The sequence below is a fragment of the Hemibagrus wyckioides genome, linkage group LG24 (genome assembly GCF_019097595.1).
Source record: "Hemibagrus wyckioides isolate EC202008001 linkage group LG24, SWU_Hwy_1.0, whole genome shotgun sequence".
NCBI lineage: Eukaryota > Metazoa > Chordata > Actinopteri > Siluriformes > Bagridae > Hemibagrus > Hemibagrus wyckioides.
In genome coordinates this window covers 8,139,034-8,165,228 of record NC_080733.1, presented here as the reverse complement: position 1 = coordinate 8,165,228, position 26,195 = coordinate 8,139,034, and the positions used below count along the sequence as shown (strand labels likewise).

General features: G+C 37.4%; 1 protein-coding gene across 5 annotated transcripts in view; it reads left to right on the top strand.

Moving 5' to 3' along the window:
- The first annotated feature begins 5,736 nt into the window (after window positions 1-5,736).
- The window catches only part of LOC131345320 (potassium voltage-gated channel subfamily KQT member 4), a 52,493-nt gene continuing 32,034 nt past the window's right edge, over window positions 5,737-26,195 (top strand). The window contains exons 1-2 of one of the 5 annotated variants that reach the window (XM_058378150.1): window positions 5,741-6,172; window positions 6,361-6,658. In XM_058378150.1, coding sequence (XP_058234133.1) covers window positions 6,366-6,658 — 293 coding nt within the window. In that variant the 5' untranslated portion in view covers window positions 5,741-6,172; window positions 6,361-6,365. Of the gene's footprint in view, window positions 6,659-16,097; window positions 16,251-26,195 lie in introns of those variants that run through there. The other 4 variants (XR_009203471.1, XM_058378151.1, XM_058378149.1 and 1 more) reach the window with 4 other exon arrangements.

Below are 26,195 nucleotides of genomic sequence, written 5' to 3'. Positions count from 1 at the left end.
TTTAGTGCTCCAAACATCTTTATCTACATCTGTTTAGCTCTCCAAACCTCTGTAACTGTTTAGCTCTCCAAACCTCTGTAACTGTTTAGCTCTTCAAACATCTGTATCTATGTAGCTTTCCAAACATTTGTATCTGTATCTGTTTAGCTCTCCACACATTTGTATCAACATCTGCTTAGCTCTCCAAACATCTGTAACTGTTTAGCTCTCCAAACATCTGTATCTGAATCTGTGTAGCTTTCCAAACATCTGTATCTGTTTATGTCTCCAAACATCTGTATCTACATCTGCTAAGCTCTCTAAACATCTGTAAATGTTTAACTCTCCAAACACCTGCATCTACATCTGTTTATCGCTCCAAACATCTGTATCTGTTTAGCGCTCTAAACATCTGTATCTACATCTGTTAAGCTCTCTAAACATCTGTATCTTTTTAGCGCTCCAAACATCTGTATCTACATCTGTTTAGCTCTCCAAACATCTGTATCTGTGAAGCTTTCCAAACATCTGTATCTGTTTAGCTCTCCAAACATCTGCATTTACATCTGCTTAGCTCTCCAAACATCTGTAACTATTTAGCTCTCCAAACATCTGTATCTGAATCTGTGTAGCTTTCCAAACATCTGTATCTGTTTGTCTCCAAACATCTACATCTGTTAAGCTCTCCAAACATCTGTATCTGTTTAGCTCTCCAAACATCTGTAATTGTTTAACTCTCCAAACATCTGTATCTGTGTAGCTCTCCAAACATCTGTATCTGTGTAGCTCTCCAAACATCTGTATCTGTGTAGCTCTCCAAACATCTGTAACTGTTTAGCTCTCCAACTATCTGTATCTGTGTAGCTTTCCAAACATGTGTACTGTACCTGTTTAGCACTCCAAACATTTGCATTCTTTTAGCTCTCCAAACATCTGTATCTGTATTGGCATCTGTGCTTCCCTGTAGTTATTACAAATATGTACAGATTAATTCAGTGTGGTTGTGCACTTGTATGTGGAATCACTTAAACCAGCAATAGTCATAACTGTAAAGTCCATTATGCATCAGCAGTATTGATTGGTGGTATAGGTGTATCGGCCATGTCTCCAGCAATAATTATTTGATTTGTCTGTTGGAAATCTTGTACCAACTGTGCTGTTTATATATATTATATAATAGCTCAGGTTGGTCTATATGTGAAGATTAAGCTATTAGTTCACTAATTCACTGGCGTCTCTATGCTGAACCTCTTTACTAAAATGTGTGTGGTGATCCAGTCTGCTATTGGAAACTAAATCAAACAGGATCCTCTATAAAGGCAACTATTATTTTCTCCATCTCCTGGTATTTTCTGAAGATGGCAGTGATGTAAGGCGGCTGTGCTCAGCTTGTTGGCTGGTGAGGGAGGGATTTGATATACAAAAGGCCTTTTCAGCTTGAAACGGACGCTGGCTTACTTTCCCTCCCGCTGCTCCGCTCACAAAAACTCTCTTTTCACTTGTAGTTCAGAGTCGTGTGTCTGTCTAGCTTCATAGTAGGTGTGACTCTTTACGCTTGTTCACGTTGGCGAGCTCCTCTGAAATTATGGCTTCCTGTTGGATGAGTAATGTGTAAATTTATGGATTTGGAGTAGTAATAAACACAAGAATAGGAGCCTAAAAATACGCTTGGAAAACTGGCCAGCATTTAAATGACAGTTTGATCTTTATTCATCCTTAAGGGCCACAGTATGAACGATTATCTCAGCATGCATCTGTGGGTTTTATTTTCACTTCTCTCAATAACAACATCATGTGCTAAAAGGGATCTAGAGTAAAGAGCAAACTGGGGAGAAGAGAGATTTTAAAATGTCATTGGGGGTCTGGGAACAGCGCATGGATTCCTGGGTGTCTAGGGAAGCCAGGAGGTCCGATCACTACTGATGTGTGTTTTGAAATTCTGTTAAATGTCCTGTTGGATGTCTGATCTCGGATAGATCTCTCTGGGATATGAATGAATCCAGCATCTGTGTGTGTGTAAAGGCAAGGCCTATTATTGCTTATCCCTTTAGGCGCCTACATGAGGCGGAAGGCGTCTGATCATGTGTCTTTATAAATGTGGTTAAGAAAAGGCTTTGGGAGTTTACTAGATATGTTGGCTGAGTGGACGTTAGTGGAGGACGATTGTTTCCTTTGCGTCCAGACAGTGACCTTTCCCAGCTGTTTAGTGCCATCACAGTTCTAGGATGAAGCCTGACAACCATTGTAGTGTAGTCTTATTTGCAGTGTGTATTGTTGTACAAGTGACAGACAGCAATTTATTTTTAATGAATAGCCAACAACGTCCTATACCAGAAGAAATACAGGGACAGTTTGGGTGGCTTGATGAATGTGACAAAGATTTCTACTTAATATAGTACTTTTGTAAATCTGTGGCTTGCATCTAAGTCAATGTTCTTACGCATTTCAAGAACATTTGCACTACACTCTCTATCAACAGATAATAATAATCAGTTTGATATGTTAAAGGTAAAACTATATCGGTGCTCATACTCAAGTTCCTGTTAATACAATTAGCACTGTTTGGCCATATAGTATACAGTAGCAGAAGAGAAATTATTTATAATCACACTATCCGGTGTCACAGCGCTGTATAAATAAAATCAAACTGAATTGAATTGAATTGAAGAAGGCATCCACAGAGGCTATTACTATTTACAAACAGTTATATAACCTTAATGCATGGTATTGACCACTGATACGCTGCTAATCTTGTAAAAAGAAAAAAAAAGTTTAGCCTTAAGACAATGTTTTCCACTGTATGAAGTTGTTATAAGCCACTAGTTTGTTAAATGCCACAGATAGTGGCAAGTTGTACTAATTTTCTCCTTCAAGCTTCAGTTGGACCTTTTTGTTAGAGAGAATTAGGAGAATTAGTATTTCATAACCCTGTTTTATTCACAGTATTCAGGTCACTGCAGTGAATATCCCCAGCACCTGTTCGTGTAGGATAATCTCGCCTTGGCATAAACAACATAGGATTTTTTTTACACTTGTAGTTTCCACAGCTTGTCCCAGGTTTTCCTGGATTTACTATGGGGTCTCGGAATAATTAGGAGAATAATTCAATCCCACAGTAATATTAGCTGAAAATATACACAGAGTTATTATCATCAAAAAATATGCACTTTAATGTCCTGGATCCAGAATAATTCCAGTGAGGTCCAGAGGAATGAAAATTGTATAGTTTAAAGGGTCAGAATGCATCAGCTTCCCAGAGTACCCAAAGTTGCTGCTGCAATGTACTTAAGTCCAACATTTCTGATCAATTTGAACCCAACCTCATTTAAAACAAACACCTTACCCAATCATCAGCTTAATGATTAAACAATATCATAAATTACAATTTGACTAAATTCATGGACAACATTTTCTAGATATTTTTCTAGAATATATATTGTCTATATTATTAATTTTGGCATTGTTTATGTTTTTTATGTTGACATTGTTAACCACATCCTTCACCCTGTTGCACACTAATTGCAGTAAATTTATTAAAAGATTTTAAATGTCAGTGGATCATTAAAGTACTATATTAGATTTTCAGTATCAGATTTTCAGCATTAATTATTTCTTTTTATTTCTCTTTTTATTATTTATTTATTTTATTTCTTTCTAACAAAAGACATTTATCACTAAATAGGATAATTCAGTAAATATTATTTTAATGCCATAATGCTTATATGTATACATATTTCTAAAAACAGGAAAATTCCTCAGCATTTCAGATTTGTATGTAATGTTGTAATAATTCGGAGCAGTATTTATTATGCTCACCATACTTTCACTCTCTTATCCAGATTAATGCAATAGCATGGACCGCTCATGAAAGGGAAACCACTGTATAATGGTTTCATCAGATATGCCTGGTTATGAACCTCTAACAATAAAGAACATGTGCAGCCTGTTATAACATGCATAGGACTAGCTTCTAAAATATTTTTTATTATTATATTAGAAAAATAGCAAAATAAAAAAAGAAATCATACCCATATCATGTCCTGCCTTATACTGTATTAATGTCTTTTTGCAATATATACACTACCAGTCAAAAGTTTGGACACACCTTTTAATTCAATGTTTTTTGTTTAGGGATTTATTTTCTACATTCTAGAACAATACTGGAGATTTCAAAACTATGAAATAACACACATGGACTTAAGTAATCCATATGTAATGACAACAAAAAACAGTCAGTTGTTCTTTTAAGACACGAAGGTCAGGTGTTCTGGAACAGTTCTTGCAAGAACAGTATTGTCAAGTGCATTTGCAAAACCCATCAAGCACCATGATGAAACTGGCTCACATGAAGACCATCCCAGGAAAGCAAGACCAAAACTGACCTCTGCTGCAGAGGAGAAGTTCATTTAGAGTTACCAGCCTCAGAAATCACCAATTAACAGGACCACAGATTAGAGCCGTTATGAAGGCTTTACAGAGCATCAGTAACACACACACACACACACACACACAAACACACACACACAAACACACACACACACACACACACACATATATATATATATATATATATATATATATATATATATATATATATATATATATATATATATATCTATATATATATATATATATTATTTATTTACTTTTTTCCACCCAATATTTGTTCTGTTGTCCTGTTTATTTAGTGTCACCTGTTTTAAATATTTATTATCCAGTGTATTTAGTGAGTACTTTACATTTGTATTAAACTGTCATGTATTTGCACTTTACATGTATGCATATTTATCATGTTGTTTTATTACTGTGTGTCATGCCATAGTCCTGAAACAAAATAAAACTATTTCTGTCTAATGTATCAATGCAGGAAACACAACAAAAACATTTTGTCTTGGCTTGAAATTTGTTAACCAAACTTTCTGATAAACATGTTATTCATTTTTTTTAAGCTTACAATATGTTTCATGAAATTACAGCATTTTGTTACAGTGCTGGAAATCATAACCCAGCATTATTAAAGTTATTGTATATTACATTTTTCTAGAAGGTGTCATGGTGGTGGTTTATTCCTAAGCTCAGGTTGTTGTCTGTGTGGAGTTTCTGTGGATGTTATCCCTGCGTCCATGTGGGTTTCCTCCAGTTCCCTCACACCTCCCAAAAACAGCGCACTAGCTATATGAACTGTCCCTGTGTGTGTGTGTGTGTGTGTGTGTACTGCCCTGCAATGCACCAGCATCCCATTCAGGGTGTATTCCTGCCTCTCTCTCTCAGTGTTCCCAGGATTGGCTCCAGATCCACTGCAACCCTGAGCAGCATAAAATGCTTACTGAAGATGAATGAGTTTTTATAGCTAGCCTGAGCGGTCACTAGAACTGAATGGTCGAATCCAAACTTGATCAAGTCTAAAACAATTTGTCCTATAAATAATATCAAATCAGAAGAAATTTGTTGGTGAAAGGATCAGCAGTAAAACTCTCCAAGAATCCCAGGTATTACTGTGCACGTTGAAATAATAGGACTGATATTGTAATTTTAGCAAGATTATGTTTAAAGAGGGTCAGTGATTTTTTTTTTTTTTTTTTTTTTACAGGTAAAGGTTTCCAAAAGTTTTCAGAAGCACTGTATCAGAAGACCGAGAAAGCGCTAAAGAAGTGTATTCGAGCGTAAACATGAGGTTGAAGTGAAGACGGTGAGGTTACTACCCATCCCCGCCTTCTTGGCTTCACCTGTGCTTGTCGGTGCACGCGACGGCGGACTCAGTGCGCAGACTCTGTAGCGCGACTCCAGCGCTCACATGCGAGGCGCAGAAAACCAACAGCGGCGGTGCCTTTGAATCTCTCTCTCTCTTTCTCTCTCTCCACTCTCGTGACACAGACACAGAGAAGACACAAATCCTGAGTCTGTATTTTTTTTGGGGTGGTTTGTTTGAGCAGGATGCACGTGGTGGGAGTCGCCAAACAAAAAGCTGCTGCCAAACTTTTCAGCGCAAGTCGCAACACAACTTCACCTCAACTGTTTTGCCTGAGCGGATGAGAGGCGATTGTCGGCTTCTGTGCCGCTGACTTGGATCTAACAGCTCAGAATGCACAGGCGCTGTTTTCATCAGATGTCCAAGACCTCCGGATCAGCAGCTCCCCGTGACGCTCCGATGACTTTTCACTTTTGTTTCGGTCAACTTTTTCTTTACGCGCAGGTGCGTCTGTGCTCTTGAGGCGCACTAACATGCTTTTAAGATAACTGCTTTTAAGAGAACTGCTTTTTTTTTCTGACGCGCGCTCCAGCTTTCTATCCGCTCTCTCATTCTATCTAATAAGACACCGACACTTATGGCGCTTTTGTATCAGAGTTGAGATCCATTCTAACGCGTTGTCCTGTGAGCAGAAGGCATGCTGGGCAGCCCGTCCAATAACGGCGGTGTGAGGATGCTCGCTCCCCCCGCGGCCGACGACGACAGGCGCGTGGAGTTCGTGGCGCTGGCGGCTGTGAACACCGAGCCTCCGAGTCCTGAGCGCGCGCAGCCTTCACAGCGCACCGGCCTGCTGGGAACTCCGTATCCCGCTCCCCCCGGACCCCGAGCCACCACGTCCGCCTCCAGCAAGCGTTACCGCAAGATCCAGAACTGCCTCTACAACGTGCTGGAGAGGCCAAGAGGATGCGCCTTCATCTACCACGCGTTCATGTGAGTCACGTCTATTAACCGATCATTGAAAAATGGTTTCATTTGCAATTTCCAGTGCACCTGACTGGGAAAAAAAAGTGTCGAGCTGATAAATATCAGTGGAGACAATAATGTAGAGCATCCATTCTGCTCTCGCAGCAAGAAAAAAAAGCTGTTAGAGTAAATTGCACACCTGCCGCGCTCTCACCTGGAGGCAGTGACACTTCTGGAATTGGAATATCCCAGAAATCAACTGCAACTGATACACAAACAAGAGTATTTACAGGGGACTCAGCTTATTATCATATCCCTCCATTCAGGTTTGCACTTTCTGCACAACATTTTTTATTGTAGAATCTATTATAAAGCTTTACAACTTCATCACAATAAAATCTAATACTTTATAAGAAAACATAAGACACCTTATTATTAGATGCACAACACTTTCTATTCCATTTTTAATATGATTCTAATATCAGACTACACACACTTTCTCTTTCTGTCCAAGCCAACAGTTTCCAAAATTCACCAAGTGATGTGAAACATCAGGTGTGACAGTCCTGCGCTTTAATATTATTTGTTCTGTTTCCTTGAAGTATCTGTGTTGTGTCAGTCAACATCACACACTTTCCTTGTATAAACGTTGGTCAGTAGACCAGGTCAAAGCAGTTCAGGGCATTTTCGGGTCCAACACTCAACACTGAATACCTAATTGATCTATATATGCATACACTACATATTTATAAACCCAAATAGAAAGTAATGAAATGTAAAGCTGCATTGTAAACATGAGGCATGTGTTATGCTTCTTTGTTATGAGCCGTTATGATCACGAGGCACATATTATGATCCATCTGGCAATTTACACAATATAGAAATTGCGGATAGAATTGGACTCACACAGTGAGGCATCCACACCTTGATGTCCTTTCATCCACTTGGTTGTTTAGACTATATATTAGTCAGCAGTTACGGTACATTTCACTGGCCTATTAGGAGTACGTCCGCTGCAGTTAAGAGTATATCAATCCCGGATGGCATAAACAGACTGATGGGTGGCACGCATATGAGGGAGAGTGCACACCTACTTCACAACAAACTAAGTCAGACCCCAGCAAGCTGACATTATTGTTTGCAAATGCAGGAAACTGTCTATCATAGGCCACGTTAACAGCCTTATATGTGGAAAGTCGACTCTCAGCACAGTTATAATCTGGTTATTGTTGTGTGTGACCTTCAAACCACATATTGTATTAATAGCATACAAATCACCTCTTCTCTTCATTCGTGAAAGTAGCAGAGATCTTCTTGTAGAAGACTAAAGCTCTCCAGGATTTCCTCTGTGTTGTGTAGTTTCTTTTCTCTCAGCTGATCACTCACACCTGAGTCTGCCCTTCACGCGAGGTGCTTCACTAAGCACAGCACGGCCTAAATAAAGGCTACTAAGGTCATCTCTTGAGGATCGTATCTCATACAATGACCTTTTATCTCTCAGCTTACAATTAATTTCATTTCATTTCAAGTAGAAAATCAATAATTTTTAAAGAAAAATAAATCGTATATATGCCAGCCTACACATCATTTATGTTTTAAGTAGATTCTACACGTTAATGCACATTAAATATAACTCGAAAAATGCGTCAGACTGGTAGACATTTAGAAATTCAAAGGTAAATCTAGCACATACAGTATATAGATAGTACAGAATATAAACTATATGGCCAAAAGTTTGTGGACACAAACTTGTATGCTGGAGCATTAGAGACTCCATTCACTGTAACGATGAGGGTTAAACCTGTTCCAGCATGACATGCCCTGTGGACAATGTGAGCTCCATGAGGACTGGGATTGTCAAAGGTGAAGTGAAAGAACTTGAGTGTCCCTGACCTTAACTCCACTGAACACCTCAAACCTCCTCACTCAACATTAGTGCCTGACTTCACTAAATCTCTTTTGGCTAAACAAACACAAATCCCCACAGTCACAATCCTGAATGTAGTGCAAAGCCTTCTCAGAAGAATGGAGGTTATTATAACAGTAAACGGGTTAAATCTGGATCAGGGATGTTCAAAAAGCATATATGGATATGATGGTCCACATTTTTTTTGGTTATATGGTGTATTAGCATCGGTGCAAAAAGGCACACTGGTGGCTGGGCAGTGATGGTCCAGAAATTCAGACACTGAAATTCTTTTGAATGTAGGCCAGTTACTGTAGTACATCCGCAATTAGTCACAGTCGGCTTTTCACGGTACAATTGTTGTACAGTTGTTGATTATGATCGGTCCCCTCAAAGGGTCTTGCAGTTTATCCAGGAACAGAGAGGTTTCAGTCTGCAGTGCTTCACCTACTGGAGTTTAAACAAACCATGCTGTCTGTCACCATCTGTTTACATCTGTGGAAACCGAAGAGAAGACAGCATACAGCAGCTCTCTCTCTCTCTCTCTCTCTCTCTCTCTCTCTCTTTAATAAACTGATCCTAAAGTTACAGGAAGTGAATCGTGCATAGCTCCAAAGCCTTTAAACTCAAAAATCTATTAATAGCTTTACTTCATACTTAAAAGTCTTTTGTTTTATTGTTTACTGTGTCAGGAATTATCAAGTTTTAAATTAGTCTCATAAAAAACCATAGTGCACCAGGTTTACAAAAAATAAAAAATCATTTATACTTGTAGCTTGAAGTGAGGCAGTTAACTAAGATAAGCATCTAATCGTTTGAGGAGCTGTAGAAGCAAATATTCAACATAGAGAGCAGATACTAGATACAGAAGTTAAAGTGTAAAAAGTATAGAGGGGGCAAGTACACACTCTTGATACATAATAAGTAAGGACTAAAATGTGATAGGGTGTGCCGTTATAGGAAAATAATCAGGGACTGGGATGGTGTGGTAAAGCCTGACACCATGCAAAGCTACTGTCACCATGCTGAAGTTTAATCTTAGTTTTAAAAAACAGCACGTAAAATATTTAATCATTTTATACTACAGCAATTTGCCAATCATAAAAATGTTTACATTATGAAATAATATATCATACACTTTTATCTCTAATAGAAATGCCTTTAATATGTAATAAATGAATAGCAGTAGTAACTCCCAAAATATTTCATAGACAAAATGAGCACCGTCTTACTACAGAGTAGCAAATGATGCATTCGCTGCACATAGTGTATTTGTGGACACAAAAATATTTGGCAGGAAGTACTTTATTTTTAACTGGTGTCTGAAGAGCGGCGCATTAAATCCCACTGTATGCCTTGGTGTACCTGAGATATTATTAGAGCTGAGGATGTCCTAGCTTTGCTCACCGGTGCGTGTTAATTGCTTGAATTAGCTCTTTAAATTTGAACCATTTATTGTGTCCCAGTGCTCAGCACTGAACCCTGAAGCTCAGATGTGAAGTGTGTCTTGATCACTTAACTGAGTTTGCAATTAAGCAGCGGGTGTAAATGTCTCCGTCACATAATTAAGTCTGCGAGTGGGCAGCAGATGGAGTGACGGCTCTCTTACAGTGCTCCTTTTTGGAACAGCCACTGAAACCGAATAGGTGAAGAGTAGCTCGGAGAGGCTGCTTCATCGTGCAAGCGTACGTTTTTCTGCTCCGTTTCAGCTGTTGCACAAACGACTCAACTATTTTGAGCATGTCCTTCAAATGGACATAACACAAGGTGGCTCCTATTTTAATTACAGGTCCAGCTGTTGAAATGTCAAGTCTAAGAAAGCTCTTTCAGATTGAAAGCACATCAAGTGGATTAATACGCATCTGAAAATGTGCTATGGTTGAGAAGCTGATCTGTCGATAAGACATGAAAGGAATTTATGACTTTTCACAAGCAGAGAATGACTCCAAAAAAATCACCCAGGAGATTCAGTATCTCTGTTTAGACAGTATAATAGTGGAGAGTGCTTCAGCTGCTTGGAAATCAGTGCATCGCTGCTGTGACTTAAGTGTGTTAAGTTTGCAGGGGGCGACAGAACGTGCTCACCTGGTACGTAAATTAGGTAAAATCCTCCTGATAAAACAAGAACAGGTTCAGACCATGGGCCTCATCTGCTTCTCTTCACACCACATATAGAAAAATCACATGGTGTCTTTAGCTGACCCTTAACACACAAAGCTTTTGTAGGTCACATTCTGCTCCTATCCTGAACCCTAACCACAACTGTAAGCTGTAAACAGGGGTGGTGACGTACAGCAACCAATAAAACCGGGGAAAAAAAGCTGTAAAGCTGCACATGGCAATGTGCTTTGAGCCTACTAGAGATTGTTTTCCTTCTCTAGTAGAAGAGGCTTTTATTTTTATTTATTTTCATAAAAGACCTATGAGTTAGGATATACAATACAAAGAAATGAATTATGAACTTGGTGATTTATGAGTCTTTTTGGGTAAAGAATTAACAGGACAAAGTTGGACACTGTAGCAAGCAAAACTCTACACTACATTCACAGCTCCACACAGCCAACATTTTAAGCTTATTTCATTCTGAGACTATTAAAAAGTAAATTTAAAAACCAGCAACATCTTATTCTGCTGAAGACTTTCTATTGTGCCAGCACAAGCAGTGATTCCAGCAGACCTTTACTACGCCTCTTTTATACACTTATTTTATAACTTTCATTCATAAAATGTAGAACATCAACGACTAAAAGTTACTTTCTCCTGTAGCTCACCATACAGAGGTGTAACATCTGTTCATTTCTGTGAGAGTGACCAAAGAATGTGGAGATTGTCTGGCCAAGGTTGCCTGTGTGTTGCGCTCATCCTCCCTTCATTCTGGATGATGATTGGCTAGCAGACGGTTTACACCAAAAACTTTGCAAAAACAGAGTATAAAGTTTTATGCAGTGACGAAGTTACATGTTTAATTCATTTTCAAACAAAATGCCAGCTAGAACTTTATACCTGGAGGTCCAGTCTTGCCGATGAAAAAGGAAGCCAGCAGAAAAATAAAAAATCTCATTCATAACGTCATTTTTTCTTTCCTGATTCTTTATTTATTTCGCTATTTCCAAACTGCATGTTAAAAACTTGTGCTGTGTCAGCCTGCGTTAGTTGAATATGAACTAATAAACATATATAAAATTAAACATGTTGTTCCCAGGGTACACACAGCCTCATACAGAATAGAGCTGCATGTATAAGAGACACCGACGTAGCTGCTGTGCTGTTATACTCTTTAATAATGCATTGTTTGTGCTTTTAAAGACATTACTCAGCAATCAAGAATCAGATCAGGATAGAACATTCTTCTTTTGGGAAGATCATTGATTTTTTTTCAACATCGGCAAGTGTGTTGTTATGTCCGGCCTTGAGCTTGATATTACCCAGAGATGTGAGAGGCAGACGACTGGAGTCAGGCTTAATCACAGTAAACATGGTTTCAATGGAAAAAATATATTTCATGCTTTAAAAAAAAAAAAAAAAAATTAATCTATGCTTACTTATTTTTTTTCCCTCATTGTTTGCCCTGGAGCTCACAGAATTGTAAACAATAATGTGCATAATCATAAAGGTTAATATCGGTTTTAAATAATTAAATAATTAAAATGATGTCTTTCACTGCAAAAATATACTGAAAATATGTTGGTATATTACAATAAAATCATATTCTGGAAGTACCAAAAAATGCTACACTACATTTAATTTCTATATTTATTATTTATCGATTATTTATTTATGACCTAAGTGACAACATTGAATTCAATGATATTTTATCACCCGGGTACAGTCAGTCTCACTACGTTTTTTCCCCCTAGACTAAATGAAGGCACTGCTGTGGAACATCATGCATTTTTGTTGAACCTGATGTAACATGTACGTCTCTTACTATACAGATTTACCAGGTGGAAAATATCTTCTAATAAAATGTTAAGTAAAGCCATTCAATCTGTAATTCTGCTCTCATCCTCTCCACGGCTCACATATTTACAAGGAACACACACGTTCAGACACTTTTTGCTTCTTTTGTGTGTCTCATGCCATTCTCCCAGAGTGCCTTCTTTTAACTTTTTATAATACACTCATGTCAGTCCAGCTGAGATGGATTCTGTTTACGAGAGCATCATCTTAAACCCTCATTATTAATACATGAGGAAATAGATGAGCCTCCACTCGCACACAAGAGCAGATGATAAAGTCTGTCAGATACAGGGACGGACCAGACTAGCAGCCGGCCATGTTAATGAACCTCGAATACCATGCTGGCCTAAAGAAGGGCTGAATTACAGGTGTGTGTGTGTGTGTGTGTGTGGGTGTGTGTGTGTGGCACGGCACAAAATCTCAGGTCAGTGGAGTGGAATGTGTCACCCCAGAAGCCTATAAATAGGTAGAATGCTGTTAACCCATGTGAGTGTGCTGAGTCTGTGGCTTTGTCCTGCACAATCAGACCACAAATCCATCTCAGCTAACAGAGGGATTTCTTCTTCAGACCGGGGTACAATAGGTCCGGACGCCTCATGAACTACCTTTGCCCTGGCTCCATTACATGCATGCTAATAATAATAATAATAATAATAATAATAATATTTAACACAAGAAACATGAAAAACACACATTCTCAGTGTCACACTGTTTACTCATTATTTTGAATTATCTTCAAGTTTCTAAGCAGACACAGAGAAGAGCTTCATATTGTGAACTTTATATTAGTCTGTAAAGCAACTAGAGATGAAAAATAAATTTATAATTATAATAATATGACTAATATAATAATAATAATAATAATAATAATAATAATAATAATAATAATACATCATGTCATTCTTCTTTGGATGGGTTTATTTGTGGTTTGAGAGTTTTTATTTATTTATTTTTTAATTTATTTTTCTAAAATGTATTATTTTTTTTACTGTAAAATTATTCACATTTTTTTTGTTAGATCAATTGTTTCCAAAGCCAGATTTTTTTTAAATGATCATTTATTCATTTTCATATCATTCATTCCATTATTCATTTTGTATGTATAGACTTAAAGTCTACTTAAAATGCAATCAAGACAATCAAACCCCACTTCCTCACTGCTTCTTTCTTTATATTACTAATTTCCTAAATGTTCTCGTTTCCAGTGATTTTTGGGGTCCTTGCAGACATCTGCATTTGTGTTTGTTGATGATTAAGGAGAGTGAAATACACCGTAAAAGTTGTGGAGGTGTAAAAAAAACACTTTCTGCACTTCATCTCCATTTAACCTGCAACCTTGCGTGCTTTATTGCTCACAGCAGTGAAGTGTGTAAATTATGAGCCATTATGGAGCCCTTATTTGGTTATCGCTCTGGCCTCCCTTGTCGGCTTTCCTTCCCATTATCTCTTTTTTTTTTCATGCAGTTTTTAATTGAAGCCTAAGATGCAGCGTATGCTACACTACAAGTTGCCGTGCCTCAGCAATCACGCAGCCTCATGGGTCCACTTTTCTGATTGGTAAATACCTGTGATCAGGTCAAATGATGCCCAGGTTTAACATTTATAAGTTCAAGTTTGGCTTTTTATGTACTATGTACAAAATTTTATGTACTATAAAATTAGTTTTATGTACTAGGAACAAAATGGCTCAGGGTTATCAACCCAAATCCAACATCCAAAGTGTTATTTGACAGTCATAAGGGCTGTGGTGATAAATATCAGAGTGGAGATTAAGAGTAGAGTGGAGATTAAGGTAGTCTTCCGGAGTGGTTCCTGGAGTCTGTGGCTGAAGGCTGAAGCTCAGCAGAACGAGCTAATTGAGGTGTTTGCTCACATCTCAGACATTATGACTCTTCATTATGTGTCATTATCAGAGATACAGCCTCTCAGATTAGGTCAGGGAAACAGCTGCCCCTTTGAGAAATCCATCTTTTTTTCATATCCGAGATGAAAATGAAGAGCTAAAGTCTGATTGAGCAAGAAATGAGATTAGTGTCAGAGTAAATAGATTGAATTAATGCAGAGCAGATGATTTGGTGGGATTAGAGCTAACTACCTCTGGAGCTGAGGTACCCGGGGAAAATAGCGTAGCCTGGTACATGATCATGCGCAAAGCTCCTGCCTCTCACATGCTTCTCAGATGACTACAGATTATTGCAAAATATTAAATATAATGGAAATGTTTAGGTCTATGATTCGATGAGATTACAATTCAGGGTGAAGTTATACGGATGTACAATGAATATTAATGGATCTTGATGATTCTATATATTACATATTTCTTTGCACTTTTCAAGTTCAATGCACACGTTGGCTCATGCATGTATGATAAAAACTTTCACTTAACCTGGTAATGCATTTGTTCAATATATATATATATTGCTGATTGGAGCTGATTTTGGGAGTAGGTGATTGTGTATACAGTTAGGAAAGATGGATTTATTTACCCTAGGACTCAGCGGAAGCCTCATTTCCCAAAGACTAGGCAAGTAATTCAACATCACATCTTTTAAAGCCACATAAGAAATAAATGAAGTGCTGGATGGATAGCTGGACTGTGATGAGACAAAATTAGATGCCATTCATTCATTCATTTTCAGTAACTGCTCAGTCCTGTGGGTTCAGAGCCAGTAGCAGGAACACCGCGTACAATTCTAACTCAGCAATCCCTCTCCACATTTATAGCACAGGTACAGCACCATTGTTGCACCATCAACCAACTAATCACTGATCTGACACTCCCACAATGCCTCTGATTAAGCAAGAAAGTAGCTATTAACTATAAGTCAATTAAAGTTAAGGATATATCTTACTAAGTGCTTATTACGTGATAGCTCTTTAATTTTACCAGAGATATTTTCATATTTCAAAGCAGGGACATTATTCTTTCAGGAAATCTAGCTGATGAAGTAACATTATTCCCCTAAGACTACCGTTTACATTGATAAGATTACACAATATAACAGTGTGTAAAAGGTGTTTATATTGTTCTGAGTAGATGACACATATATAAGCAGAAAAAAAACAATGTGCTGTAAATTGAATGATAGATATGATAGATATATACAGGATGCACATTGCCCCAGAAACTCTCCTTAGTTGAAATACAGAAACTTCCCATGAGCTGTTGAACTTTTGGCTGGTGGAAAAGTCCTGTCATGTAGGGGAAGTGTACGTCAGAGGAGCAGGTGCTCAGGCCTGCACTGTGTCGTCTCTCTGCTTTGATTTCTGTTCGGAGCACATAAGCATTTCTTCTTCTTACGTGACAAAACATGATGGCGCTTTTTGCTTCTGTTTATTTGGACTGGCCTCCTGGCAACATTGATCACTGTGATTCCCCTGTACAGGTTTCTCTCTCTCTCTCTCTCTCTTTCACACACACTGCTCTTTCTCTGGAGATCAGATCATAACATTAACCTACTCAGCTTGTTGAACCTGCCACACTTCATGGAAGAAAGCTACAATGGGGATAGCCTGACAGGGAGAGAGAGAGAGAGAGAGAGAGAGAGAAGGTAGAAAGACACTGTGGTAGTGAAGGACAGAGTGACACAGAGTAACACACGGATTTGTCCTTGTCGTACCGGTGAAGTCCTGATGTGAGGTGATGAGGCAGATTCATTTCTCCTTTCCGAGCAGAAATGTTTCCTCATGGGACAGCCTGTCTCTCCTAAGATGTACAGTGGCTGGTTTTAGGTTTCAAGAATAATGACGAACGTAAGCTGTTACCACACTCACATAATCCACTCCGGGCATTCACACTGCAATTTACAAAAAGTGTTTTACTCTTTACTCTTACAGAAAGTGTGTCATCTGTGCTCCGTTCATTCCGGTGTGTATTGCTGTAATAAACTGCCTTTTAATCCAACAAATACACAAGTTGCTAAGCCTGTCTCACTGAACAGATCACTCTGTAGAGTAAAAGTATAAGTCAGGGGTTTCTCATGTCTGGCATTGAGAGATAATGCAGTTTTAGGCTTCTCTGGTTCCTCGAAAACCCGAGTTTATAAAGCACTTAGTAATCAATTGATTTGTGTGTGGTTTAATTAATAATCACCAAAGGAAGGTCACAAAGGCTTCAATAAAAATCTTCTAATAAATATTTACTAGGTCTTTTAGGACCTCTAATAATTCAGGAGATAAGACATGAACGTAAATCCAGTTCTGAATGTCCAGAGTGTATAGCTGCTATGTTTTGTAATATGACCCACTCTGGGGTGGACACCACTAATCTGCACTAATCTATGTTTATGTAAGACTATTTTTGTCCGTAAGACTCAGATACCAGCTCAGTTTAGCACAAACATTGTGGCTTTGCTAAGTTTATTTTAAGTAGAGACAGCCAGCAGGTTACCTACGGGCACAAGCACAGAACGATTACAGGCCTGTTGATGGTGTTTTTGTTTTAAGGGTGGGGTTTTGGTGGAGCCACTGAAGTCAAGGTTCAATGTCGAAGGTTGATAACAGCTAGCTTTAGCTAACTTCAGCACAAATTGCTGACTACACTCTTAAGCAAACAAAGCAGAAAAATGCATTTATTTATATTATTTATTTATTTACTTTTCTTTACAAATGTGAGTGCACATGCAATATTTTCAGCTTTCGTCTGTGCTGAAACATTTTCCGCCTCACTAATTTGGATTTTTCACACAAGAGCAAATGTTTTGCGTTCAGTGAAATGTTATATAATGCACTTGCTTACTCAAATTTAGTGACAAATCATTGTAAATTAATCACAACCTTGACAATGTCTCTTGTGTATGTGTGTGTGTGTGTGTACATGTACATGCTTGCATTTGCACAACCTGTTATTTGCCTTCTTGACATCTCTATAATTGTTTTCATTATTAAATTGTTCAGCGCATTCAATAACAATACATGATTTCATGACACATAAATAATTTTCTTCGAAATTAAAAAAATCGTTTTTTTCTTTGCGAATACATCTGTCTGATGCTGTTCAATTATGGATCTAGATGTTTTTCAAAATATCCTCTCTTGTTTCTTCTAGTGTATTATTTTTGGGTTAAACCTGATCCTTAATCTAGAAGTTGAAAACAAGTACACAAGCAAGAAGGAACTAGTATGTGTAATACAATTAGTTACAAATATAATATCTCCTGAACGGTAAGCATGATATCTGTTTCATGATGTCTTTATAAGCACTCTGTAGTGTTTAAACAGCACTTGTGAGGCTTTGACACAGTGAAATTATGTATAGTGTCCTGTACTGGGACTCTACACAGACCTGAGATATAGACGTAATAGAATCTCTGTGGAGAATCTGACATATTGATGAATATTTGTGATTGAATTTTCATGAATAATCATGAGAGAAATGATCTGATGAAACATTAATATCTCCTGCTTTTGTGCATTTTTTCCTTTTAACTGTTGCATTATATTCCATAATTTTCTTGTGTTTTAGTAATTATTATTACTATTATAGTAATTAGTCATTAGTAATATTTCTATTATGTTTTTTTACTTGTTATGCTTATGAGTTGTTCAGCCTAGTGATATTTCAAGAACGAGTGAAGGATTTATATATAATTACTGCAAACAAACTGATTAGATTAGGAAAAGTCACAGCAATGTCAAATGCCAGAAAGTGTTTTTCTTTAATAGCTTCCTTAATGTTTGAAGGAGACTCACTAAGCACTTTGTTAGAGCCACTAGTACACCTATTTATTTATGCTTATAATTCAATTGCTTGGAAGCAGTGGAATGCATAAAATCGTACAGATGTGGACTAACAGTTTCGAATAATGCTCACATCAACCATCAGCATAGGGAAAGGAATGGGGGCGGACATGCCTTGTTGATGAGAGAGGTCAACAGAGAATGGCCAGACTGGTTGGAGCTGACAGAAAGTCTACAGGAGCTTAGATAAAACACTCTGTATCATTGTGGTGAACAGAAAAGCATCTTAAAATGCACAACACATCGAACCTTGAGAAGCGGAAGACCACATCATGTTCCATTTCTGAAAGCCAAGAACAGAAAGCTGAGGCTGCAGTGGTAACAGGCTCAATAAAACTGGATAGTAAGGACTGGAAAAATACAGCCTGGTCTGAAGAATCCTGATTTCTGCTGAGGCTGACTGATCAGAATGTGGCACCAACAGCACAAATGCATAGATCCAACCTGCCTTGTGTCAACAGTCCAGGCTGGAGGTAGTGTAATGCTGTGGGGAATGTTTTCTTGTCATTTTTGGGCTTGTTAATACTCATCATTCATTGCTTGAATACTACAGCCTATTTGCTGATCATGTGCATCCCCACATGGTCACAATTTACCATCGTCTAATGGAAACTTTCCTCATGATAATGTCACAAAGCAAAAGTCTTCTCAAACTGGTTTCATGAATATGGTAATGAGTTCAGTGTTCTTCAGTGACCTTCCCAGTCACCAGATTTGAATCCAGTAGATCACACCCTGGAATTGTGGGATTTAGTCATGTCACCATGGACCAGAACCTCAAAGGAAAGTTTCCAACATCTTGTGGAATCCATGACAAAAAAATTGAAGCTGTTTAGAAAGCAAAGCGGGGCCCTATCCAGTATTGGTGTTCCTAATAAAGTGCTCAGAGTGTAAAAGAGTGTAGATTTTAGTGTTATTTGTTATAAACAGATTTGTATTATACTCAGTGATGTTGGAGGCTTCCCTGTTAACACCATTGGCACCAAGTTCAACTTAGAGATAAGACAAGACTAGAGAGAATAGCTGTAATGGCTTTGCCGGATGTTCTGTTGCTTCTCCGTGTCTGACAGTAAACCTGCAGCTTCTCTGTGCGTGATTGTATTTCAGCATGATTTAAAAGAGGGTACATGCTACAGAAGCAGACCACTTACCCTAATAGGGAACCCCTGTCAAACTCTCCACTCAGTCATAACTACTAGCAGCGTGTACCCGTCTTTTCTCTCTTTCTGTCTGTCTCCTTCTCACTCTCTCCCTTCCGTGTGCCGGTAGGCTGAAGCTTCACGTATGGCTTAAGTGTTGTTAAGACCGCTTTAATTTATAATGGCAGGTTCTATAAACATGTGGGAAAACCTCACCATGGAGACAGCACTAAAACAAATTCATAATATAGAGGCGTATTTATAAGGGCTGACTTCCCTGCTCCTCACTCAAGAGTCTGGCATTTGTGTGTGTGAGTGTGTGTATGTTTGTGTCTACTGTACGCTCACACACACACGCACACACACACACACACACACATGCACCCTTGAACCTAGTTGATGTATATCTGTATGTTTTGAAATGGGTTTTTTGTACTGTAATCGCCAGCTGATGTACTTTTTTGGCACAATAAAATGATAATGAAGCATCACATTCTTTTGATGTTCATTATCTATTTTTGATTCTATTTACGTACAGGGTAATGACTTAATGCACACCTGAATCTGTGCTGAACTATACAGATATACTGTATACTGCAATGGCCATGAATAGATTTAGATTTATTTAGGCACGCCCATGCTTATCCTTCAAAACGCCAGTTTCTATGCATTTACTGATGATTAATTTCAGTATCACAGCGAGGTGCATTCCTATCTCTCTGTGTCTCCTTTCCAGGAGCCGATTCTCTCGCTCTGTGTTAATAGTTTCCATTAGGAGAGAATAGAGAGCGAAAGCTTTGCCTAAAGGTCAGCCTGATTGGACCATAAATACCACATCAGCAGCTCATTCTCCATTAAAGCACACGTGATTTTGCACTGTGCACAGCACTCGGTGTCATCCAGCCATAAATTTCACAACGTTTGTGCAAGTAATTGTGTGTGCGTATATACCTTTGTGAACCCTTATATAATTGCACAATTTGTCATCAAGGAAAAGGCTAACATTTCATGAATTTTATTTGAAATTGTCGTTTTGTTTCGTTTTTTTTTTGGGGGGGGGGGGGGGCTTGAGTTTGCATAGAGCTTTTTAAAATATACTTTAATTTACTATCATTTTATATACTAAATATACCGGTAAAATAAAGAAAAATTTAACACCACCAGCACTATAATAATGATTATAATAATCATCATCATTATCATCGTCATCATAAAGCCTTTCTTCTTCTTCTTCTTCTTCTACAACTAATACAACTAACAACTGTTGTTAAAAATAGGGATGACAAAAATGAACTATCTACAGTTCCATACAGTATATTGTTTAAAATAATTCTATTATTTTATTAGTTTATTTATAAATATGAAATAAACTATATTCCTTTTAACCCACCAACTCTCAAAATTCAAATGGATTTGCATGAAGGTGACCCTTGTGATCTGCATCCTGTAATTGAGCTGGAAAATAAAATGCTAAAAGTAATATTATGCAGATGAGAGTTAAATCCCTGATCTGTGAGCTGATGATAAATGAACATGAAATGACATGAAACAGTTTGTAAATCCAGCTTATTATACTGTGTTGTAGAGCTGGTTGTGTTCTACAGGTTGTGATGAACCTGAGTTGTAAAACCTGTTTGGCTCTGGGTTTGAGTATAACGGGTTCGTGTGCCATGACAGGGAGCTGTGAGGTAATGTTTTCATCTCGTGAATTTGGTTTGACAGACAGAGGCTGCTCTGTGTGCACATGGCTGTGTGTGTGTGTATATGTGTGTTTCAGAATCTGGTGGTCTGGATGGCCAGGCAACTGCTAGTGCTTATGTGTAGATCTGGATCCATCTTCTGAAGCCTTTAAGGGAACCAGAGCTGCATATACACTATACAGTATATAGAAACTAGATGAAGCATCACATATTTTTCAGAGTAGAGCCAAAGCTGCAGAACTACAAGACCCATCAGCACCCCACATGACATCATCACACACCATGAATGATCGAGGGCAGCTGGGAGATAATTCACACTTGTATTGTGTAGCAGCCTTTGATAAGCTTTCATTGCTGTTATGTGGGTACCTTGGTATCTTTTCTAGATCATAAGATTCATGCCTTGTGTCTATAGATCATGTTTATGGTTTATGTGCTCACCCTATGGTTTGTTTTTTGTTCGTTTGTGTTTATAAATCATCTGCACATGGATCTGTCTTGACTCCCATTCCATGACAGTATTCTGTATATTTTGCGATATATGATCCGACAAGATTTTTGATGTAAGATTGTTGATGTAACAACAAAGGCGCTGTCTGCCCAATCAGTTTCCTCTGAACTGTATAAATGTACGTATAGATTTCCTGGATTTAAACTCTCGCTATGTCTTCATCAGGATATTTTGCATTGCTATAACAAGATTAACAGTACAGTTTTAGGGTGTTCTCTTCTGTTGATGTCTATGGATGTTTAATCATCCTTTTAAAACGAGGATACACAACAAGTTTTGTGATGTAAGCTTTTGTCAAATGCATAATATTAAGCATTAAATGGCCCCAGCTTATCTAAAGAGCAAGATCTGAGGATAGCGCCATAAAGCGGTTCTCTTTCTTTAGCATGTGTTAGACTGCCGACGAATGAAGATAGCATCTGCAAGAGTACAGTAGAGTAATGTTAGGTCAACTTCAGCTAGAGGAATTAGGACTCATTTTGGAGCATTAATATTAATAATTTATCTTTCTTTGTAAGTTCATTACAGCTAACCTCTGCTTTTAAGAGAATGAAGAGCACAAATGCAGCTGGTATATTTGGGCTTGAAAGACTTTGGTATAATATTCTATTTTTGTCACCCACATCCTGATTGTTTGTTGTTAACAAATGTTTTACTATGGATTTTTTATGTGGAAACAAGTGCAACAGCACCACCAGTGGTCATAATAAAAAACACAGAACGATATGAAAAAGCGAGGCTGGTGCTGACTTCTTTCTAGCTCAGACTGTATGCTCCCGCAGGCTTTCAGTGATATTTGTGTCAGGTGATTATATAGCTGATCGTCATTTGGGTTGAATGCTGACACACCCATAACACTCATCAGCAGTGACTGTGAAAGCAAATCTGGAATACAAGCCTGGACTAAATGTATTTGAGCGAGCTGGATGATTTCCTTTATCATCCTTTAACCATCAAACATTGAAGGAGAAACTAAAAGTAGCTAGACTTTAAAAGACCAAGTTCACTTTATCGAAATGACAGACAACAAAGTTAGTGGTCTGCTTTGAATGAAAGGGTTATAGATTTTCTGTTTTTCATGTCTGCCTTACATCATATATATATATGCATTATCAACTCTGATAGTTAGTGATCGATATTAGATTTTAGCCGCTCATATAATATAATGACAAGTCATCACTTCTGATGCATGACTGTAATGCTGCCTTCAACTCAGAAGTTGTGTTGGAAAGTGAAGTTGGAGTTTGGATTCACGTCATCCAAGGGTGGAAAAGCAAGGACGACTCCATGTTAGTTAGTTGTTAAAAATAAGCTAGCCATCTAACCGTGATGAGAGAGGATTGTTTCCTATTTGCAGTGAAATGTTAGGTCAATGTTATAGATTTAATATTTGGGTTTATCTCTATGCTGTTTGATCTAAAGTCAGGTCTTGTATATAGCTAATATTTATATAACTAATTTTAACGGAATAAGTGCTGCTTACGTGTTCATTTGACATCATTCCATAAATGGAGGATGGAATTTGTAGTTGGGTCATGAGTGGGAATTTCAAAATGATGGGGTGTTTTCTTTGGGAATTCCTAGTTTTTGAGCTTATATAATGTAACAGTGGCATCTGATGTAAATAGGGTCTATATCTTCTATTGCAAGTGGTTCATTTACTCATTAGAAATGTTATTTAGGATTAAGGAATTTTATTTATTTAGAATTAGAAAATAGTTTAATTATTTTTTTTTATTATTAATTAAATTGTACATGTATTTCTACTATGAAATTGAACATATTTTTTTTACTGTTAGTAACATTGATTTCAAACAATGTCCAGAAATGCTAGCCTGAGAAATGATCTGTCAAAAGCACTATGCATTTCAAATCATGGTCATTAGAAACATCTCTGTATTTCAATACTCTCCCAAGGGGCTTCATCACTTCTCCTGAATGATTGGATTTCCCTCACTCAGCAGAAATGCTGAAGCCCCTCAGATGAATGGTGAAACATCATCAAGATCAATCTGCCTTGATTTATCCTCATCTGTATTTGCACTGCTGTGAATAATGTAATCTGGCTTTAATGTCCAGATGCTTCTGAAAATCTTTCACTAGCTAAATGTGATATGTTGGATGAGTGTGGTACCTAAACACTGCAGATGGCTCACGATAATCATCTACTGTATGTCTGTTGTTGATTCAGAAATTACATGCCAGATTTACTGCAAAATTTATTTAAGAGAATAGTGCAAAAAAAGGGCAATCACGTCTAGTAAGGCGAGCACATACTTTCAAACTGGAAAATTGATCATTGATAAACTGGTCATAAATGCCCTCTCTTTTTAATGTTCGCCTTAAGAATCGAAATTTTGCAAGAAATTTGCCTCAGCATACAAAGCGTTTTGGCATACGAAGCGAAATGAATTGAACCGAATGTCGCTAAGTTGTACTTACATCTGGGACTCATTCAAACGTTGTTTGCATCAGTGGAAAGCCAAGCGAAGCTAGTTTATGAATTTTACAAATTTTTTTTCAGTCAGCAAAACTGTTTCAAAAGAGTCAACCCACCATACCAACATTGCCTTTGGCATACATTGGTGGTGTGGTTGGTCTGTTCTATTTTTAGCCCAAGCTTGGTGGCACAACTTCCTGTGAGGACCCTTGACATGGAATGCTTGGCTTGGGTCTGTTCTTTGTAAGTTTACATATGCTTTGTATTGGTGATATTGGTAATATTTTCGGATTGTCTGCATTTACATTATTTCTTATGGGAAAATACATTTTGCAAAATGCAAATATTTGCCTTGAGAACTCGCCTCCAGAACGAATTAAATGTGTATGCTGAGGTTCCACTGTACACTAATTAGCCATAATATTACAACTAGCTGCCTAATATTGTGTAAGTTCCTCTGGTGCCACCAAAACAGACAGGATGGGTTGGCCATTACTCCACACAGACATCAGTGAGCCTTGGGCCGCCATGACCCTGTTGTCAGTTGTCCTTTCTTGGACCACTTTTGTTCGGCACTAACCACTGCATATCAACCTACCATTTTGGAGATGTTCTGACCCATCAGATTTAAATCTGGCCATTTTGAAAGTTGCTCAGATTCTTACACTTGACCATTTTTCCAGTCTCCAATTATTCAACTTCAAGTACACATCAACTGACAGGTGCTATTGTAATGAGTTATTCCATTTTATTCACTTCACCTATCACTACACAGTTTTGATATATTGGTCGATTGGTGTAAAATCTAATAAAGATAGAAATCGAATGTGGTTTTGTTTGGATTGGCTTGATTTGATATTTGGAAGATTTTCCTTTTCATGATGTTACATTAAAGGACCTTGGCAAATTTAATAGCATATTTATTTGTAATAAAAAGCACAGGACAAGTGTTCTCAAAATATATTAATTTGTTAAATATGCATAATAAATTTTTGCTTCAAGTTGTATTAGTATACCTGAATAATTTAACAAGTTGCTCCTTAAATTATCTTGATAAAACCCTCAATTACAGCACCAAAACAATTAAAATGCTTTTTTAAAATGTATCAGTAAAATCTTGATTTTATATTAAACATCATAATAAACATTAAAGTATAAAAACATTTTGATGTACAATGTTTTGTGTAATTAATGTAATCTGATGTCTAATAATTGAAATATTTTTTTTAAAGAGATATAATAAATTATATGGCCACTGTAAATATTTATTTCATAAAATACATTAAAATGCTTTTATGCATTTACAACAATATATTTTAATATTTTAATAAAGTTGAAATGGTGGCATGTTGGTACAATAGATCTTTCTGCTTCAAATCTGTGTTCTGATCTGCATTAATCAGTTGATCAGTATTATTCATAAATATACTGTTTTTTTATTTGTTATTTCTGTATCATTATTGGATAGTAGTTAAATGATTAAGGTCAAATATATATGCACCTCTAAAATAATAATAATAATTTTAAAACTTATATATAATATGAAATGTATATATAATATATTTAGCAAAGTTTAGAACCAGCCCAAAGTAGTATATAGTTGAGTTCATTAATTCTAAGAAATTGAAAAGCATTCCTAAAAAGTTTTAGATATTATGTCAAATAAATAGTGTGGATAAAAAATGATTTTGTCATACAGTTATGTTTGGTAGAGACAGACTTGTTTCAGACAGCAGACTGTCTTCAGTAATGTGCTTTCTGCTCAACACACGGAGAATAGTTGGTGTGTACTGGTGATGTAACTGCCTGGGATGCTCTGTGTTGTGTCTTCTAACAGCTGCTGTAGTGCTGACAGGCAGGCTAGTGTAGCCCAGTCTGAACCCTGAATACTCACTGAAGCCTTTCATGTCAACCAGAGATACTCTGTTTGAAGTCTGGGTCAAAGACATTTATTGAGTGACCTTATAGTAATACAGTGAATGATAAAAGTAATGGTAAGATAACACTGAACATCTTCTTCAAATGTTTCCTGTGTGTTGGCACTGCTTATCAACAGTGTTAAAAGGGCTACTATTAAAAAGTCAGTAGTTCTCACCTGCTGGTCAGAGGGCACTGTTATGAGAACCCAGGATTGCCATATTCACCAATACATTACATACAATGTACAAA